This window comes from Hippoglossus hippoglossus, chromosome 5 (assembly GCF_009819705.1).
Source record: "Hippoglossus hippoglossus isolate fHipHip1 chromosome 5, fHipHip1.pri, whole genome shotgun sequence".
NCBI lineage: Eukaryota > Metazoa > Chordata > Actinopteri > Pleuronectiformes > Pleuronectidae > Hippoglossus > Hippoglossus hippoglossus.
In genome coordinates, this window is record NC_047155.1 from 11,501,767 (window position 1) to 11,522,367 (window position 20,601).

Sequence of the window (20,601 nt, forward strand, 5' to 3'; positions counted from 1 at the left end):
AGCATGTTCTTGTTTGTAGACAGATTCATTTTTCAGCACATAATATACAGTTTCTCATTTTGTTTTTAGCTAAGCCTGAAGCTATTTTAGTGCCTGCAGCTTGACAATAGCAGTAATCACTGCTTTACATTCTCCTCTGCCTGTTAATTATGTCCCGTGTTGAATATTGTGGGATTAGGCCGTCCGGCAGCGTAAACCAAACCAGCCCGGAATATTTGAGTTTTTTTAATTGCAATGTTTACAACCATGCTTATTTAAAAAGACAAGCTTTTTAACTGTGACTGTACGATGAGGTGATGCTATCTTACATTTGTCCCTTCTTACAAATACGAACAACACTTTAGTCTCAGTTATATAAGTGTGGTTGCTACAGTGGTGAGGATTGGATGAAAAAACTGATTCTTTTCAGACGCAGCCACAGCTGCTGAGGAAGTTGGTCTCTCTGACATGACAGCGTTAGTCGTCCTGATGCGCTCTCTGTCAACTCGGTGGCATTCAGTTAGATGTATTGTCTTCTCTCAGTCAGAAACAAAGGCTGTGATTAACTGGTATGTTCCTCCTCTGTTGATTTACTGCATGTGTTTAGCAGGCCTCAGAGAAGGCACACGGGCCATTAAGCACAGCAGTGACATAAAAGCCCCAGAATGAGGTCCCACTGCCGACTGACTCAGAGGAAACAGACCCGGAGCAAACCTCCCGGTCTCTGTCCCCGTCTCGTAAATTAGTGTCCATTAGACCGCCGCTTCCAGGTGTAATACGTTGAAATATATGTGACCACAGCGTGATTGCTTGGGTCCTCGTGGACATTTTCTCTGGCGTCCTCACTCCTCACTCTTCCTCCTGGTAAAACCCAAGTGTGGCAGAGCATAATTGGTTTGGGAATAAATTTGTTGAAAAGAAGTTAAAAACAGGCCATTAAAAAAGAAATTGTAATCTACTTATGCAGGGTGTGCTTTATAGGATGTGTGTATTGGTGTCCCTCCCTCTTTTCTGAACATGTGTGTAATGTGCATGTGCCACGTGCATGTGATGTTACTCATCTCAATTAACTCAGTGCTGCTGCAACAGTATCAAAAAGAAAAGATGCTGTGATTTCAGCTTTTTAAAGGTATTTTCCAACACTGATTTAAATGTGGGATTAATACCTGCAGAATCCCAGTGACACCAACAAGAACAAAATGTTTTTTCATAAATTATTTAGTCAAACATATTTATACATTATAGACGTTTTTTCTGGTTCAGTTTTAGTTTACATTATGTTTTTTTGCACACTTATATGAGGTCAGCGTGACCTTTGACCACTGAAATCTACTCAAGTCCATCTGAACATTACCAAATCTGAAGAAATCCCCTCAAGGTGATTAGGGTTAGGGGGTTCCTCATGTTTCAACTTAAACAATAGTAACTAATGCAGTACTTTTTCTTGCACTGTTTTCGTGTATTTTAAAGTGTGCTATTGCTTTATTTAATTGAAAGGCCTGGAAACTAATTCCACCTCTGATTAAACCACATCAAATGATTTCTTAAGTTTGTTTTCCTGATTTTGGAAGAGTTGCTTGTGGTGACAAATGCTGCTTGGGTTGCTCCTAATCCTAAAAATATCACATCAAATCATCAAATCGACACGACCGACTCACTCTCTCTTTGGTCGCTGAAAGCTGAAGTGACAATAAAGCCTCCTGACTGAGGCCTTTTACTCTTCACTCTCCGTCCCTCAGGTTAGAGCAGCGGGAAGAGCACTGTGGCAGGTCTAATCCTCCTTATCTTAATAGCATCCACCAGTATCTCAGCGGCGGTGGGGACAATCGACCCTTTCCCTTTCTCTATCAGCAAAAACCACTTCCCTCACCAATCCCGTTGGTCACCCTCCTCTGTCAGAGTGCCCCTTTCGCTCTCGATCAGACTCTTCGGTTGGTCCATTACTCTCTGATGTTGCCTCATCTTGTTCTGCTTTGTCACAATCTCCCCCAAGCAGTATTTATTTGGAGATGCCTGCTTCCAGAAAATATATTAAAAGCTTGTTAGGAGATATTGCAGCTGTTCAACAGGACAGATGTCCCAGGTTTTTGATAGAACACAAGAGCACACACATACAGAAACACACACACACACAGTGGATGTGTACCTTGTCTTCGGGCTATTTCCTTTTTTCCTTTGCCTTCTCATACTCCCACTGTGATGACGGCCACTCTGCAACAGAGGAGTCGAGAGACAATTCAGATCAGATTGAAAAAAAACCGTTATCTTTATACCACATAAATGATACAGTGTTTTTCCTCTAAAGCAACATTTCACTAGAGGGATCTTGACCGATAATGTCTGCAATGGGTCAAATTGGGTTAAGAAATACCAATGGCTCTGCATAATGTAATTTCCCACTCCTGTCATACAATAACAGAAATCTGAGGGTCAGTGGACACAAGGTCACCAAAACTGAGCCAAAGAAGACTGAAAAAATGTCGCCTGGTCTAATGCATCTACATCTCTGCTGAGACACAATGAATGTTGGGTCAGTATTTGGAATCAACAGTATGATTCCATGGACCCAACCCACCTTGTGTCAACAGTCCAGCCTAGTGTTGGTGGATTAATGGTGTCGGGAATGTTTTCTTGGCAGAGTCTCGGCCCCTATTCCAATCAATCAAACATGGCTTGAATGCCACAGTCAAGTGTTGAGCATTTCAGTATTGTTGCTCACCATGTGCATCCCTTTGAAGCTGTAATTTACCATCTTGTCATGGGTACATCCTCCATGATAATGCACCATGTCACAAGGTAAAAAGGTATCTCTGTCATGATTTAAGGATTACAGGAAACTGGAAATAGACAATCATACCAAGTCAGGTAGAAGCAGTGAAGATATGTTAATTGGAGGAGACAGGTTTACAGATGCTCTAGTTGGCAAACTGGAGACTGCAGGTGACTGGAAACCAGGGAAGGTGTTTGCTGAGCATAGGTTTGCGAAAACCCTAACCAGAACCACCTGGGAACCAGGAGCAGGAGTCGACACATCACTGACACAAGAAAACATTTAAATGTCGGTTGGGATCCTTAACGGAGGATCAGACAGAGTGTCAGCCAGAAGCTCTGATGCAGAGGCAGACAGGATGTCTGAAGGCTGTGGGACTCTGAGAAGCTGAGCCTCAATGGTACTTGGAAGCTTTAAGAATCTTCAAGACCAATATATCCTCTATTGGTTTTTGACCCCGAGATACCACCAAGGAAAAGCAAGGTGAGTTCCCTGGAAATGAGACGGCTCATAGTATGTAAATGACAGGGATTCTGGCTGGGGGCTAGCATGGCTGGAGGATAGCCAACTGGGGGGTTGCCTGGAGGCTACAAGGCCAAAGGCATGCTGACTGGTAAGCAGGCTGGAGACTAGCCCACTGAAATACAGACTGAAGTTTAGCCAACTCAGACACTGGCTGGTGGCTATAGCAGGCTGGGGCACTGGCTGGTAATCAGGACTATTTATAAAGTCCTTCAGTTTGTCAAATAACTCTTAAGCTACGGCTTTTTGGACACTTTACTGTGAGCCATCCTCACAGCAGCCTCTCAGTACCACCTCCCTCTTGTCTTTCTTACACTTAGTATATACGTGTACATTAATGAGAGTAACGCAAATCATACAGTTCATACTCAAGTAACACATCTGTTGGGTTCATAGGAAGACACGAATGCAGACCAAGGCAGGTAAATGTAGTGAAGCTACATGAGATCCTCCATTAGAATAAAAAAGCTATCTAGACAACAAAAAACAATATAAAAAGAAACGATGATGTATAAATCACGAAGTTTTCATATATTATAATTATAATAGTGTCTTTTAATATATTCTAGCCAATTTGTTATTCCTGTGACATTGGTAACTTTTCATTTTATGATTAGCCTCCGATAGATGGACTAATAAATGATTCAAAAGTAGAGACTCATTGACAGTCAGTCAGAACCTTGTGTAATTAGACTACACAAAAAACAAAGCAACTAGGCAGCAGAGAGTCAAACAATAGGCAAAATGTTTTTGGTTGTTTATGTGGTAGTTTTGTACAATATCGGACCTTCATTTCGCAGGACAGGCATCACACAGAAGAAAACACAGGGCAGGACACAAAGATTCAAGACATATACATATCAAGGAACAAAAAATACATTCAATAATGTTCAACTGCCCCAAATTTCTCAGAGTTGTTTGATTTGTTTTCCACTATTTTTCTTTACATACACCTTTATTTTCTTTAAGGTAATGACATCAACAATATATTTCCTAGGTCATATTTTTGTTGTTTGGTCAATTCCAATTTTTTTTTGTTTTTTGTTGTTGGTGTGTTGGTTATCTGGGCCTAATGAACAACGAAGCGCTCTGGCGGCAGGCAGTAATTGCTTGGAGCCCAACAGTAGGGGTGTAATTAGAGAGACAGGGAGGAGTATATGACTTCATGACTGGCACCGTAAAATGATAATGGGGTGCAACTCCACACTACTGTGGTCAACTAATCATACTGGACTGGCCTGGACAGCTCTCAGTGCAAACGAGCCGTGACAGGAATACTGAGCAGCAGCTCACCCACGCAGTTCCACACCACTTGCACCACGGGGATCAGGCATAAGATTATGCCTGTGACCCTGCACCACCTGCAACACTGTCATTAGTGCCATCATGGATGGACAGGTTTAATGTAAATACACTAATGTCATCAAGCCTATAGCAGAGGTTGAATGCATACTACTGTCGACACATTTGCAGGCACATGATGTCCTTGAAGAAGAAAGTCAATAAACCATCGGTCAATATAGAGAAAATGATGATTATCTCTTACATGCATGCTAATTAAATAGCCTACAATTACCTTACAGCAGCAACATGTACAGATAGTGGAGATTTGGTAATATGCATAACCAGCTCCTCAACCTGCCTCAAGTCCTAATGGGATATCACATATAGAACTCACTGTGTTTGTGCCATTGCCGTATGCTTATTATCAGATCATCTTTACAGAAGGAGGTTGTGTGCGCAGATGAGTGTCATGTGATGTGTACATATTCATACAAGCATAAATACATGCATCTTAGAAAAATTGCAAGCAAATGCAATCATGCATTGAGTGGACATGAGTGAGTTAGAGTGTGGCCATCGAGGTGTGTTGCAGTCATACATGGACTTATGTTAGACTGAGACTGAATAGATTATCCAATCAATTTGGTTCTATTGAAAGCAGTTTGAAGATTGTTTTGTTAATCCTGTTTGAAATGATCTTGATTGATGGACCATTTGACTGGTCCATGAATGGACTGGTTTACTGGCAACGCATGACTGCTGTTACATGAGGTAGGTGTGTTGGGAAGCGACCCAGCATGCACTGGGGTAACATATTTAAGGCGTAACTGTCATTTCAAGTGGTGTTCATTATAAGCATCATTTCATCACTCTTCAAACTTTAAATATTGGTGATGAAAATTTGTGAGTGATGATGTGTATGTGTGCATAATTGGATAATATTTTCAATGAGCAGTATTTAGTTGTGTTCAGTGCATCAACACTTTTCAGCAAAGTGAGTCCTACTATAAATCATTTAATTCGTTGTACATTTTATTTTTTGCTTTTATTTTATGTTCTTGTAAATTTGTTCAAATGACAAATTATAATTCTAATGTAAATTTGAATACCATATTATAACAACTGATCAGTTAATCAATGAACTGGTATATGCATTTACTGGCAACTTTATATATGCCTGCAAAATCTAATGCAATCCAACATAAAAGCACTATCACATGCTACACCTTTACGAAGCTTATAATGTAGAATGTATAATGCAGATAATGTGTTAATTAGTAATTATTTAATAATAATTAATAGGGTGTTTAAGATAGTGATGGTATTGTACTAATAATAATTTGACTCCTGATGGGCTGCACAGTCAGATAGTAAAGTGTGTCTCCACATACTGCAAATCTCTAAACAAGTCATTTATATTTTGGCTCCCATTTCAACCCACAATTATTATGAAAAGGATGATCCTGGGTTGTAAATATATGGGATAAGTTTGTTGATAAAAACCTTCTGGACTTTCATGTTATCCCATGTTTTATTGTTTTGTCCTGGCACCTCTTGCAGCCGTCTCGTAGGAGTTTCCTATTTGAACTGCCTGCCCTGACATTTACTCCTTCTTTCTACCTAATATGGTTTTATGTGGAGAGCTGCAGTGGTGCTGTTTTGACTCAACTCAGTTCTCAAAGGCTTCCTTCAGATCTTCAACAAACTGTGGGGGTCTTAGTTTTATCTACTTGAGTTCTAGTTGATAAAATATACTTCAATTTGACCTGACAAAATAAATACATCTGACTTAAAGCACACCGATATTTTTAATAGTGGAGGTTGTTAGTCAGTAGTGGAATGTAACTGAGTTAAGTCTACGATTCTATAAAGCTCTGTAAATAAGAACAACTTTGAAGCTTTTGATTATTGTGCTTGAGTATTTAACAATTTACATTAATCCACTCCATGGCTGACCAGCTGCTACATTTGAGTCTGTATTAAGAAAACATTGATAAATAATAATATACCAGTATGAAATGGATCACTGCATATTTTTGCTCTTTTATCTTTTATACTTTCTTCTTCATTTTGGACAACTTCCAACAGGTCTTCTGTGGATTTTGGAAGCTTCAGTGTCTGACTCCATGATGAGACCAGGAATCTGTGGGAACACATCGTTCTTCTTGTCACTGGTGATAGTTCTGTATGACTCTGGCTGTGTTTGGGGTTGTTGTAATCAAGACTGGATCAGAAACCTGGCAAAGGTGTTAACTGTCCTAGGGCTCCAAGCTGTATCACTTCACATCTTTTCTACACTTGACTTGATAGACATTTGCACCACTCACCTATAGCCAGTAGGTCATTCATTATGACAGGTCTACCACACCCCATCCTGGCTTTTGTGCATTTTTGTTGTAAGACCTGAATTATTATTTTAGTTCATATTAAGCTCATCTTTTCTTAAGTTATGTTTGATAAAGAAGTTGATACCAGTTTTATGGTATAATTTCACTAAGATAAGAATCAATCTCTTCTCCATTCTCCATCATCCGCCCGTCCATTCATCCCTCCATTCATCATCCATCCATCTGTATGGTAAGGATCATCTGTATGACCTGTGTTTCCTGCTCTCCAGTGGCTCCGGCTAACTAAACGCGCCCTCTGTTGTTCAACACCATGTCCTGTATGTAAAATGTGTGTCTGTCCCTTTAAGAAAAACCTCCGTCGGTTACACCGGAAGCAGCGTAGAACGCTCGCAGCCAATCAGATCATTGTTGTCAACGCGTTGTTATGGAGTCCGGGTTCAATTCGAAACTTCAGCTGTTCGTTTCACCTGCGGCTCGATCAACGGGATCAAAACGTGGTTTAACGTGTGAAAATGTCTTCCACCGAACCAGCGGACTTTCTACGAGAGCGTAACAAAGATCTACTGAAGCGGCTGAAGCAGCAGAGAGAGAAACTGGAGCGTGTGAGCGGCTGCAGCCGAAAGAGGGACCGAGAGGACGAGGCTGAGGAGAGGAGACAGCCCGGGGAGGCGGTGCCTGGGACCGAGGGAGGCCGTGGTCCTGCCAGGGCCGGCCTCACCAGACCCGGCCTCACCAGACCCACCGTGAGATTTGCGGGTAATTAAACAGTTCACAATGAGGCTCAGTGCATAAAACCGGTCTGAAGTCTGATGCGAGCAGAGTTAGCTGCCTGATGAGAATTCCATTGTCGTCCACAAGTCCTCATATTGCGTTACAGTATTATTCAAACTTTTGGCATGTACCAAATTCAGCAGGTAAAACAAAAAATGTCGTTTTTGAAAATATTGATCTTCATATAAAATATCAGATCATGTTGTTCTGTTGTTTTTCTTTTGTGACTCTACATCTGCACATCCACATCGTGAGGTGTGCAAGTGATGACTAGTAAATTCTTGAATCATTGATGGATTCGTCTGTTCCTCAGAATCTCCATCAGATACATGCGAGAGACAAGCAGGCATCAAGCACACCCTTGTGTCTGCACCGTCGCAGACCGCTCAATGTGCGGACTCGTCAGACATTCTCGATGACGGTGAAAGACATCTTCAAATCCAGGACAGGCTGCAGGACACAACATCACACATGACCAAGTCCTGTTTAGTGAAGAACCGCAAAGAAGATGTAAGCACAAAATGTTCACTCAGATCAACATTATCAACATAATTAAATTTCTGTGAAGACAACCAAGTGAAGTGTAATTGTCCAATGTTAACGTTATCTGCTAAATTTTCCTTTCTGAATGTTTGACAGTCGCCCAGGCACCTTAGAGTGCAGCTTACATTTATCAGAGGACTGTTTCGGGGCTGTATTTAACCAAAGAGGAAATACAAGATTAATTTTAGACTTCAGGAAGCACCATTTTTAACATTTCTCCATAGAGAACTTAAATTAAGCTGCTGGAGCTACTTTTGGAGTTTTTTTACAGTAAATGATGACTCTTATGAGTTTGGGAAGAGATGCAGATGTAACAACAGGACAAACACCCTAAACATCATTTTTGTGTAGATTGATTTTAAGTTTTACAGTACAGGGAATTATTCTGTTAACAGCTGATTCTCTTCAATATTCGTTTTTCTAGAGTGAGGAGCTGAGCCCAGTCACATTTGACGAATGTGTAGAAACCCCTGTGTCTGACAGGCATCATTTGCAGCCCTTGCTTGGATATGACTGGATAGCAGGTACATTGGTCTCTCTCTGTACATCTCTTTCAAACACATACTCTATGCATAGTCCAATAGGTGATGTCTGATTTTCTTTTTTCCTCTCAGGAGTCCTTGATGCTGAGGACACGTTTGTAGAGCGCTCCGATGAATTCTTCAACGATCTCCGCAATTTCCGATCGCTACACAAGGATGAGTGTGTCCACAGCCCACAAGCAGAGTGAGTGCTTCCCTTTTCACTGCACTTGTGTCAAATTGACCTTTATTAAATCACTATTAATCAGGTCTCTTCCTAGATTATCTGTGGAGAACCATTCAGGGCTGACGCTGCTAACAGACAAGGATGACACCGAAGCCAACACAGACACTCATCAGTGTAAGAAGAGACTTTTATCTGAATGCTACCACGATTCTCAGTTCTCTAACTGTTCTTTTCACGACACTTGAAGTAACTCTTGTCTCCACCTGCTTACCTCTTCTCCAGGTACATTCTCTTACAGGATTAACAGTAGACTGTTCCCTGTCCCGCTTCACCATCAGGAGTGCTGTCCTGTCTGCAAAAAGCCCAAGTCCTCCCACCCTCACACTACTGCTGAACCAGCTCTTATCAGGTTTCACATACCGTGCTTTCAGAGGTTGCGTACAGTTTTAAAGCCAATCAAAAGTATAACTAAGTTTAAAATACACGCACTCTTTTATTTTAAAGGGTCAGCATCCCTCGCTCCACTCTCTTGCCACCCTACAAGTACAAAGCCCACCGGCGATGTAGCTTTGACTCTTCTGATAGTTTGGGGTTACCTTCGGTGAGTAAGAGTTTTAATTTGAAAATCCACTACATGATGATTTTTAATTGTCAACTAATTAACTGTGCCATCAATGTCCTAACTCAGGAACAGAAATGGGAGGGGTTGATCGTGACTAGTTCTGCAGCTGTTGTTCTAGTTCATTTTATTGGATCTATTCAATCTTTTCCAGCACTGTCTCTCAGGCTGGTCCCACACAGGTCAGAGCACCCTGCCACCACCCAGCAGCCTCGACCTGCGGAGCAGTTTGAATACGAAGAACAATGAACTTGAGGTGAGACACTGCAGGCTAACTACATCATCTCAAAGTCAAAACATTATTCACAACATCAAAATTGGCAAAGTTCTCAAATGATGGTGATATTATTTTTTCAGAATCTCTCTGTGCCTGTGAACCAGATCTCTGACCAGATATCAAATGTGTCAAAGTTGGCACGTCACAACTTCCAACACTTCTCTCCCAGGAATAAAATGGGAAGCACATCGTACCCAGGGTGCTGACGAATGAAAACTGTTTTAAGTGATCATTGTTTATACTGTGAGCCATTAGACACCATCCAAGAGGATTTCCCATGGATAATGATGGACGACATGACAGCTCTCCAAAAATGAAGCCAAAGCATCTTGATGCCTGGTGGCTGGCTGCAGTATAGATGATAAACCCAGCCCTCTCTATGTTAGTGGATGGGACATGGACCAAACTAAACCGTCAAAGTTCATGTCAAATACATTTTGATGGTCTCCATCATTTTCAGTAGTTCCTATTACACCGATGTTTGTGCAAGTGGTCATTTGTCCAGTAAGTTTGGCTTTAATTAGTTATTTGATGCCATAAAAAGAGGATGGGGGACATTAGTCTATTTTCTATATACAGTCTACGATCTGTTCGTCTTTTTTTGTAAACAGATCATTTTGATAATGCCTTTCTGTTCCGTCTCTAGGGAATGTGTTTGCTTACATTAGATTTTTTTGAACAAAAAACATTGGATAGATAATGTCATAATTTTTCCAAAGAGATTAAGCTCTACATGTGACTGTCGGCCTCATGAATGCCAGGCAAGAGGTGTTATGCCCCAGATTAAAGAAAATAGTTTACCACATTATTCCTAAAAGTTCAATTTGAGTTTCCTCTGTAAATCTCACAATACAGAGGAAGTCGTTTTGAGTCATGTCTGTTGCTTGGAGACGCCTGTTTGTTTCCCTTTCCAGCTGTACACTTTGGCTACCAGGTTCAAACGTATTTTAGTTTTTAACTTCCTTTGACACTTCCTCACTGTGGTACCATGAAGACAGTAAAAACAAAGGCAGTAGGTGCTATACATGTGTTGTATTTCACAGGAAATCACAACCACATATACTTCATGTCAAATACTTTAGCCATCCACACCATCACTGTAAATGTTCCATTTTGTGTCATGCAGGCCGATGGATTTGAAGAAAATGTATCAGGGTGTGTTAAAATAAAATCAAGAAAAATTATGAGCGCAATAAAGTAAAAGTTAAGTAAATAAAGTTTGGTGCTGCGTACAGCTCACCTGGTAGAGCTGCCCCCTCAACTTGCAGAGGCCCGGGTTCGATTCCGACCCACGGCCACTTATGCATATCCTCCCCCGCTCTCTCTCTCTCTCCCTTTCACAAGCTTACTATGTCCTATCCATTAAAAAGGCAATAATAAGCCCCAAAAAATACATTTGTAAATAAAGTTAATTACATTTCCTTTATTTAGTTTATTTTAGTTCAACACTAATTTGACAGCAATGATTTGAATGATCTGCACTGAACCGATATGCAATAAAATTGAGTGTATAAGCAGGCAGTTTGTTCATACCTGACTCAAACTTTATTATTTAAAAATCCTAATAATTACTCAACACTAATGTACAGGATCTGAGATCAGTGCACCAAACCACAGACACATGAAATTTCACTTCTACATGACACAGTTTCAACTACAGCAACAAAGTCAAATACCGATCACATCATAAGAAGTTATTTAATAAACACACACAAGTACAAGAGCAAGGGGCTGCTACTGCTCGACTCGAGTAGCAGAGATTGAGGATGTGGGAGGGGAAACTTTAAAATGAAATGTCAGCATCTTATACAGGAACAAAAAAAATGAAACACATGGGCATTAAACCGGTCACAACATGAGCGATTGTACTTGGGCGTATTTATAAGGGGAAAGTTTTTGACGAAAATAAAGTAGTTATGGGTGAGGTGGGCTTCTGTGGCTTTCTCAGTAACACGTCAGTATTGCCAGGCAGTCACACAGGGTTTCTGGTTGAAATTATTCTTTTTATCTTTTTTATAACAGCTACACTATCCTACCACAGCTTAGACACCTTAGGCATGAACGTCGTCTCCTAAGTACTCCTTCTCAAATTTAGAAGGAGTACTTTAGAATCTAAATAGAGTAGATAGGGATCATGTCCTCATAATTCAAAAATCTACAAAACCAATGTCGAACAGTTGACACACACAACTGGGCTCTGAGGGACTTCACTGTATCTGGACTTGTCTGGTTATAAACAAGAAGAGAAAGTATAAGTGAGTCCACTTCCTGTTTCCTCTGCTGCTGAGTTTATTTCATAGCCAAAAAGTGAGCCCTGAACATTGTCCACCTATTCATACAAATGAATGAGACAAAGAGCATGGAGGATAAACTAATTTTCACACTTGTACTTGTATGCTTGTTATTATACAGAAAATACCGTACACTATAATAATTAATGAATGAGATATGAATTGACCATGGTGGGACCAGTATTTTTGGCTACTGCTGGTTTTGCAACAGAAGTAACTCACCAAAGTCCCAGGACTCCAAAATTGTATTTGGTTTTGGTTTAGTCGGAGGGTTTACTAGGACACTTCATGGAACTGAGTCATTGGTAATGTTATTAAATTCAAAAGTGCTTTTCTCTGTCATGGCATTAAAAACATTCACTGTGAAAAGGCTTCACCAGTTTTAATTTTTGGTGTGTCCTATTATAGGGATGACGTATATTGTATGTTTAAAAGTAATTTATAGTAGTTTGTGGACATCTCTTTTCTTTCTGACAGGGAGCTTTTTTCTATTACTTCAGAAAGACATGTTAACTCCCCTTAGACACAAGTCGGTTAGAAATTCACAGTATTGTGATTATCCAGTAGATATCAAGTATACAGCATCAGTTATTTACCTCATCTAAAGTCTCTCTAACCTCATAATGGTTTTTCACATCAGATCAGTGAGTAAGAGGTAGCGCCTGCCTGCTCATTTCCTTCCTACAAATACTTGACTCAGGTCGAGGAAATTGCTCTAGCTGTTTTCACAGACTGTCGGGCCCGCCTTGAAAACATTATCAGTGCAACACACACGCTGGTCGCTGTGTCCTCTCCGGTCTTTAATTTCATCAGCAATGAAGGAAATACTGGCACTACTGGTTCTGCTGTGTGTCCGAACCACCACGGTAGGCTTTGTGTTTGTCTTTCAGTCGGTTGTGCATTTGTGGTGTTTATTTAGGGATTTGGGAAGTGTTTGAGTTTCACTTGAATGAATCCTAAGGAATGTGAAGTAGCGGGCACTTTCAACATCAGTATTAGAATAGTGTCAAATGATGTTTGCCTTACTTGTAAATTGTAACATGTTATTATAAAATGCACCAGTGTCACCTGTCCTAAAGACAAAAAAGAGAATTTCCTCCTGACATTCCTTACATTCCTTTTCAGTATCATTATCAGTGAGTGTTCCTGTGTTATACAGAATTACAGTCATACTGTGGCGGTGTCACACATAATTAATGTGGTTAAACAGCTTGAATATTTTGTTTTGTTCTCATTGTTAAGACAGCTGGTTATGAAATGATGCAGCAATTCTCTCTATTGTCTTTCACTATCACTTAGCACTTGACCTGGCACCAGGGGTTGAGAAAGAGGAAAAAACAGAATGTTCTTTACCGTCGGTAACTAATAACTTGAGGCTTCCCTCAGGTTTATCTTTACCTTTGCTGCCTGTGCTATGGAGCGTCACACCAAAGAAGACGTGTGTGCTTTCGGAACTGAGGGCTTCGAGGTTGATCATCCGTTTCCTGTAATACGAGAAATACTCTGCTGCTGTCAGCATAATCGTACTTTTGCTTGTCATTGGAGGGTATTACTGTGGTGAGAACCCTTCAGAGCATGCACAGGACAGGTGTGTGTGTGTGAACAGCTACTGAGCCCTGAACCTTTTCTGCACAACAATGCTGTGGTTACTGTAGATATGATGTTTTGCTAAAAGAGAACAAGTGAGGTTTTGGTTGTTACAATAAGGATGCATGTGTGCCTATTGCCAAAACATTTTAGTGGGCCCCTACAGAGAGGGGAGATTCTGTAGAAGTGAAATGTCCCTCCCACAGACTCAGAACAATGGCTGCCTGTTTGACCACGTCTGCAGCTCAGGCCAGGGGTGTTACCAGAAGGGAACAAGCGGGTGCAGGTGTGGGTGGACAGGTACAATAAAAAAGTCAACTATTTATCAGTCAAATTGTTTGCTTCCTCTTAGCCACTGGCTAAATTGTTGCTGCTTATAGATTGGTTAAAGGTTTATAGTTTACCTCTGAACAGGTGGATTTCAAGGAGAAGGGTTTGGAAGATACATGTCTATATACAGACACGACATTGTATAGATGTCCGTATTTTAAAATTACTCAGTTTACCTTATTTGAACAGGCATCCAAGCTGTTTTAATGGAACTTATGAGAAAAGGCGTTTCGTGTTCACCCTGACTAGCATAAGCTAAAATCATCTCAGTTTCTGTCGCTGTGCTTTCAGCCCTATAGACCAGACTCAGATGGAAGGTGTCGCAACTCGACAACAGAGTACGTGGTAAATAATCGATGCTGCAAGAAATGCCCCCCTGGTAAGTGTTGTCCTGTGAACACAGCGAGGAGTGCAACTTTTAAAGTTTCATTTAAGAAAAATAAAATTAAATTTAAAAAAAAGGTACAGATACTCATATCAAAGTACTATACTGAAAAACATAACTGTGTCCTGTCTGAAAAAAAAAAAAATTATCTAAAGACAACCTTGTTGGTAAAAGCTTGGGCATAGAGGGCATAGAGGGCATCTTTATATTTTAGTGCGTTCATGGATTTGTGGACTTACAATGTCAATGTGCTGTTGTAAGGTGGGTAATAAGAAAATCAGTGACTGATGTGTATTAATATGGATTCATTGTTGTATATATTATAACAGGACAGCGACTGAGTCAGAAATGCTCTGACACCACTGAGAGTGTGTGTAAACAGTGTGACCCAAACCAGTACATGGAGAAATGGAACTACGCTCCAAACTGCTCACCCTGTCGCATATGCAAACCATGTCAGTAGCTGCACTTCAAATCTCCATGTCACAAATAATAATGATTTTATTTAGCAGTTTATAATTATTGCTTCTACTTTTTTTACAACTTTCTAACACATTTACTGTCTGAAACACGTATATTTTTCTCTATATAACCAGATAAAGGTCTGCAATATGCCCAAAACTGCTCCTCAACCACACGGGCCGGGTGTGTGTGCAAGCCTGGGATGTACTGCATCGTGGAATTTGATGACCCTTACTGTGCAGAATGTAGAACGTACAGACTATGTAAAGCTGGTTCTGGAGTTTCTGTGCCAGGTACAGCGCCCGCTACTTTTCAATCACCTCACATATCCGTTTGTTTAACTTTTATTGAAAATGTATAATGCACAGCACAATTACAGTTTGAAGAAAATGTGCTCTTGCTCACCAATCTACCGGTGATTCTATAGACAGCATGTTGTTATAAAATATTTTTGTCATTAGTTTAGTCAGTGAACCCACATTTGAAATGTGTATCGCAGCAGCCGAACATAGTTGGAGTTTGGTGTCTAGGCTTTGACTTCTTCTCTTCCCCAGATATGATTACACAGATATAATGGGAATAAAGAGCCTACAGGTGGATGCTGGGGTGGTGGAGGGGCAGAATCGACAGGCAATAAGAGACAGACGCAGGGCAACAGAGACATTAACAAGCAAAGGGAGGGATGGGAAATCTTTGCAGCTTAAATAGAATGCCAAATTGGGAGGGTGTTTGTAATAGAGGATTGTGCAGAGTGCGGCATGTCACATGATTAGAGCTTGAGTTGACTGCCTGAACTAGTGGTGGCTAACACGTCTGTATCTAAGCTCTGTACCATGTTACATATAGTATGTATCATAAAAGTAAAATGAGATGTAAAGTGTGATGATGCATGTTGTTGTCAGGGACGGCGAACTCAAATGTGAGGTGTGAACGGTGTCCTAATGGGACGTTCTCCGACACAAGCTCCTTCACGGACCCCTGTCGGCCTCACACGGAGTGAGTGAAGGAAGGACACACACTGTTCTCAGCTCTTTAGAAACTCAAACCTTTGACCTCGTGCTTTGTTTTCCTTACAGGTGTCATGGGAAGGCTGTTGCTAGAAAAGGCAACGCTGTGTCCGACAACCTGTGTGAAGAAGGGGCTGTTATATCCACATTGCTTCCAGACACAACCAAAGGGTATCACCCTGGCACTTTGTTTTCGACTGCAGTTACAATAAGGAGCACAGTCTTAGCGATCTCAGACGCCACACTGTCCGTCAGTGCATCTGTTTCAAAGGAAGTATTCAACCATTCAACAACTAGCCTACCACCATACAAAGCACCTGGAATTTCACTGGGTATGTTAATTGATTTGCTGTATCTAAGCAGTCATCATGCAAAAACTGTGAGGTCTAATTAGTATTAAATATTTCTCTCTCTCTCTCTCTCTCTCCCTTGTTTTTGTCCATGTTCACCTCTGTGTTAGCTGCCGTCATTGCCGGAGTCATTGGATTCCTTTTGCTTTTCATTATAATTATTCTGGTATTCCTTTGTAAAGCAGTAAGGAGCAAAGGTAACTATATCCTGCAGAAAAAAAAGGGACATTAATTATTCTCTAGTTCTTTTGGAAAAAGCTGATTGTATCTACATTATATTTATCTTCTGTATCAACTTGAAATACAGGATAATAATGACCATTATTTGGCAACATCTTTATCAGGACATATTTGTACAACATTTTCACATCAATTTTCATTGTTAACTGCATGTTCACTCTGCTTTTTTTCCCAGATGCTGAAAAATTTCACCCGAAAGTAGATGCAAATGGAAACTGTGAGAGTGATGATAAAGTGAGTCATCTATTGCTTTTCTTCTGTGAGAGTGAAAATATGCATCACAATTCAATACAAAAGCTCTGCCCCCACAGAAAAACTCTGTTTTTGTTGAACTTTTTATGAAATCTTTTTAAAATGTTTGACATTTGGCACTTATTTACACTGACTAATTTTATTTATTTATCTATTTACATAATTATATCTATTTTATTGTTCTATTATCTGACATGATTAAGAAACGTGCTATACATTCAAGTTTATTATTCTCATTATTACCATTTATTATTATTATAATTATATGTGTACATTCAATTACATGATTATTTCTGAGGTTGAAGTTAAAGGTTGTTGTGTATTGGAACACATTAAATAAACTGTGAAGTTAATTCTATGTCCTATATGAGGGGGCTGAATCTGGAAAATACATCTGAATATAATTAAGCACTGTCACAATGACCTATGACTTCAGGGATAAAACTTAGAATTGAATCAACACCTCTGAACATTATAGGTATAAGAGTGGACTTTGTGGCAGAACAGCTGCATTGGGTTGCATTAAACTGTACAGATGTTCCTAATAAAGTGGCCATTGACTGTAGTTGTGGCCGTAATTTATACTAAAATAATAAATCTTTTTCTACAGCAGATCACTCAGAGTTATTTGGGGGAAACGCAGCTGATGTCTTTCACAGTTACGTGTCCAGAACAACAGTCTCTACTTGACAAAGCGGGAGCCTGCAGTGACTACAGTCAGTCCAGCAACTACACCGACACTTCAACCAGAACAGACGGCGGTGGCAGCCACGACTCCATCGGCCCTCTGCAGTCCACGTTAGCTTTAGACAATTCATACCCTGCTGTGTCAGAGCCCATGACTTTAATTTCCAACACAGAGCCTGTCACACCTCAGCCCAGTGTCCCCTCAGAGTCCTCCTCTCAGCCTACCAGCCCCCAGATCATCAGCCCCCTGACTGCCAATCCCCAATTCAATGTCAACATCACTTTCCACATTGGGAACGGGTCTTGCGGGACACCGTCCGTCACACAATTAACAGAATCAGACAGTCACCTCCCCTTTGGAGAGGAAGAGGAGTCCTTTAGCAGTCCACAACAAGAAGATGGCAAACACCCGCTGACGCCAGTGCAGGACAGTGCAAGTTAATGTGTGTGAATGAAATACTTTGTTTTTAACATTAAAAACAACCTGTAGGATTGTATGTTCTCATCAGGACAAGATGATGTGTGTCCATATCAAAAACATACTGCTGTCACTGTTTATGTATATATGTATATACAGAATACTGTAAATAAAGTTGTGAGTATTGCCTCTACATTCGTGGCATAGCGGAAGTACAAGTAATTGCACATGAAAAAGGGATGAAAATTTGGCCATATAGATTTGAGTAGGGTCAAAAGTGGTAGAAATCTATATTTTCATATTTTTACAAGAGTATTTTATCATGATTTGATGTACAACTTATATAATGTGAAATATACAGTATGATGCAAAAGGTTACATGCTTGATTATGAACTTATGAAGCTGTGTAGAATAAACTTACAAATCACAAAGTTGTTGTGTAAAATGATTGGGACTTGTTAAGTTGTTTTCATACTTATAAGCGTTGTTTGTGACTTTTTAAGACCTTTGTGAAAAATATTGCAGATCTATGTGGAAATATTGAGGACCTCAGTAGAAATTATTGAAGACCTTTGAACAATATTGAAAAACTTTGTATAAAAATATATTGGGAACATTTGTAAACAGACATTGGACACCTTTGTATAAAAAGCAACATTGAAAACATTTGTAGAAAAAAATATTGAGGACACGTATATAAACATTATTGAAGACCTTTGAACAAAATTGAAGACCTTCGTAAAAAATATCGAGGGAAATTTTCAAAAATATTGAGGACATTTGTGAAAAATAAATATTGGGGACATTTGTAGAAATAATGAAAACCTTTGTATACAAATATCAAAGACCTCCTACTGAGGCTACTCCTTTTACTTGGATGTGTTTTTAGCAGATACAGACTCAGTACATTCAGCTCTGTGTTGATCTTTACTTTCAGTCCATCGCAGATAAACACGTGCATCGATCTGTCAGGAAACGCACCTGTTGTGGACACCCTGCGGACCACCCTGACACCTGCTGGTCAAAGATGGACACGGCAGCTGCTGCGGCTTCTCTCTCGTCTTGCTCGTGAGAAACGTCCCCGTGGACGGTGACAGTTTATTTCAGCGGCAGCTCCTGCTCTTATCTTCAGTGTATTTTCTCTCACGGGTTACGTTACGGTTCCTGTCTCGTTTATTTGAACACGCTAGCTCGTTGAAACCGAGGTGGCTAACCATGCTATGCTAACCGGGGAAGTCTGAGCCACTCCATCGTTAGAACGGGGAGTGAGACGTGGATTTGTTTTCGTTAGGATTTATATTAACTCACCAAATCACAAACAATCACATGAGGAATAAATCTTAACTCATATTTCAGACATTTCATATCCATACCCAAACTGCAGGCACCTTGTAATGGCTGTGTTTGATAAACGCACACCCCCATGGCCGAGCAGCGTTGGTTCCGTCTGTTGCCCTGTGTGTTGCTCTCCTTCCTGAAAGAGGCTCGTATCAGATCCACCGATGTCGCTGCGCTGACGCGGGTGAGTTGAGTGTCTTCTCCTCTGTTTCCATCCATTCCTTCGCGTGTGAACTGTCATATGAATGCACCCCGGCCCTTCGCACACTGCCCCCCGGGTTCATGTTTTGAAGAAGTCGCTTGTTAAGTTAGTATTTCGCCTCCTTTTGTGTGTTTGCCTCTGCCCCCTCTCATCCTCCCGCTGTGGGCTGGAGGTGTCGTGGTCCTGCTCGGTCTTTTTTGTTTACAGAGGTGGATCAAGACATTTAAAGCCCCACGTGTTAACAGCACAAACAGCCTGAGGGGCTCGTTGTCCTGTGGGAACCTGCATCAGACCCTCCACCGGGGGGGGGGGGGGGATTTAAAAGGAAGCTCGTTAACACCGGGGGAGGAGGGAGGAGAACACACCGCTGCAGGTGTTTCCCTGTTTGCCTGTTGGTTGGTGCAGACACTCATCTGAGGCCAGAATCCGTAAAATGACATGATGCAGCAAAGCGAAAACAAAAGTTCAGCTCCAGATTAATGTTATTGTTTCAGTTATTTAATGTTGCAAAACTCCAAGTTACCTGATTACACGTGCTCTCGAGTGGGGCTGCATCTAACATTCATTTGAATTGTCAGTCGTTGTTGAGGCAATTATTTTCTCTAAAATGTCACTGTCTTTAAATTATGTGTTTTGGTCACCAACGTCCCTAAAAGCTAAGATTGTTTTAGTGTATCACGAAAAGTAATCATGAAACTGTTAAAAACTGTTAAAAAAATAACAGCAAATATTCATATTTAATAAGATGTTAGTTGTCAGTTTTGCATTTTTATTTTTAGGTCATATTGTGTTGGAAAAACCACGAAGTCAACCAGAACCAGGATAACTTTGTGCAACTGTGCAGGTTACTGTAAGAAAACAGACATTTGTAACAATTCATACATTTCTGTCTTTGCATTATTTTCATGAAGAAATAAGATAAAAAGTCAATTTCTCAAAGATGCCACAATTGCTGATTTTGTGGATATGATGGTGGGTGAAAATGAAACTGCCACAATTTTTAGGAAAGTAATCATAATTCTGGAATCACAACAAGATGTACTCGGTTCTTCCCTGACACTTTCAGCATGCTTCCACAAAATGTCATGGTAATCCATCCAGTAGTTTTTGCTTTATCCTCCGAGCAAATAAACAAATTCCAAGGAAAGCATAACCGCCTTGGTAGAGGTAACCAATGTTAGCCGTGGGAAACGTGCTCTGCATCACACTGAAATCTCTCTGAGTAAGATT

At 40.5% G+C, this 20,601-nt stretch overlaps 3 protein-coding genes across 7 annotated transcripts in view; all 3 read left to right on the plus strand.

The window, feature by feature from the left end:
* Positions 1-7,291: 7,291 nt before the first annotated feature.
* On the plus strand, positions 7,292-11,005 carry miip (migration and invasion inhibitory protein). The gene is made up of 9 exons (XM_034584525.1): positions 7,292-7,659; positions 8,063-8,184; positions 8,642-8,741; positions 8,832-8,943; positions 9,020-9,099; positions 9,208-9,334; positions 9,430-9,526; positions 9,699-9,800; positions 9,902-11,005. Exons 1-9 carry the CDS (start codon positions 7,416-7,418, stop codon positions 10,025-10,027), a joined length of 1,110 nt encoding a protein of 369 aa, XP_034440416.1. The 5' UTR covers positions 7,292-7,415; the 3' UTR covers positions 10,028-11,005.
* A 466-nt stretch (positions 11,006-11,471) lies between these two features.
* On the plus strand, positions 11,472-18,262 carry tnfrsf1b (tumor necrosis factor receptor superfamily, member 1B). Of its 4 annotated transcripts, XM_034584509.1 has the most exons (10): positions 11,472-12,978; positions 14,321-14,408; positions 14,744-14,869; positions 15,011-15,169; positions 15,779-15,872; positions 15,953-16,215; positions 16,344-16,430; positions 16,649-16,707; positions 17,336-17,875; positions 17,922-18,262. In XM_034584509.1, exons 1-9 carry the CDS (start codon positions 12,928-12,930, stop codon positions 17,852-17,854), a joined length of 1,446 nt encoding a protein of 481 aa, XP_034440400.1. In that variant the 5' UTR covers positions 11,472-12,927; the 3' UTR covers positions 17,855-17,875; positions 17,922-18,262. The 4 variants fall into 4 exon arrangements, with proteins under 4 accessions (XP_034440400.1, XP_034440399.1, XP_034440401.1 ...); XM_034584508.1 differs by having other exon boundaries at positions 17,336-18,262; XM_034584510.1 differs by having other exon boundaries at positions 17,339-18,262.
* A 961-nt stretch (positions 18,263-19,223) lies between these two features.
* The window catches only part of trim62.1 (tripartite motif containing 62, tandem duplicate 1), a 40,871-nt gene continuing 39,493 nt past the window's right edge, over positions 19,224-20,601 (plus strand). The window contains exon 1 of one of the 2 annotated variants that reach the window (XM_034584513.1): positions 19,224-19,353. The gene's annotated coding sequence lies outside the window, so the exon portion shown is untranslated. The other variant, XM_034584514.1, reaches the window with a different exon arrangement.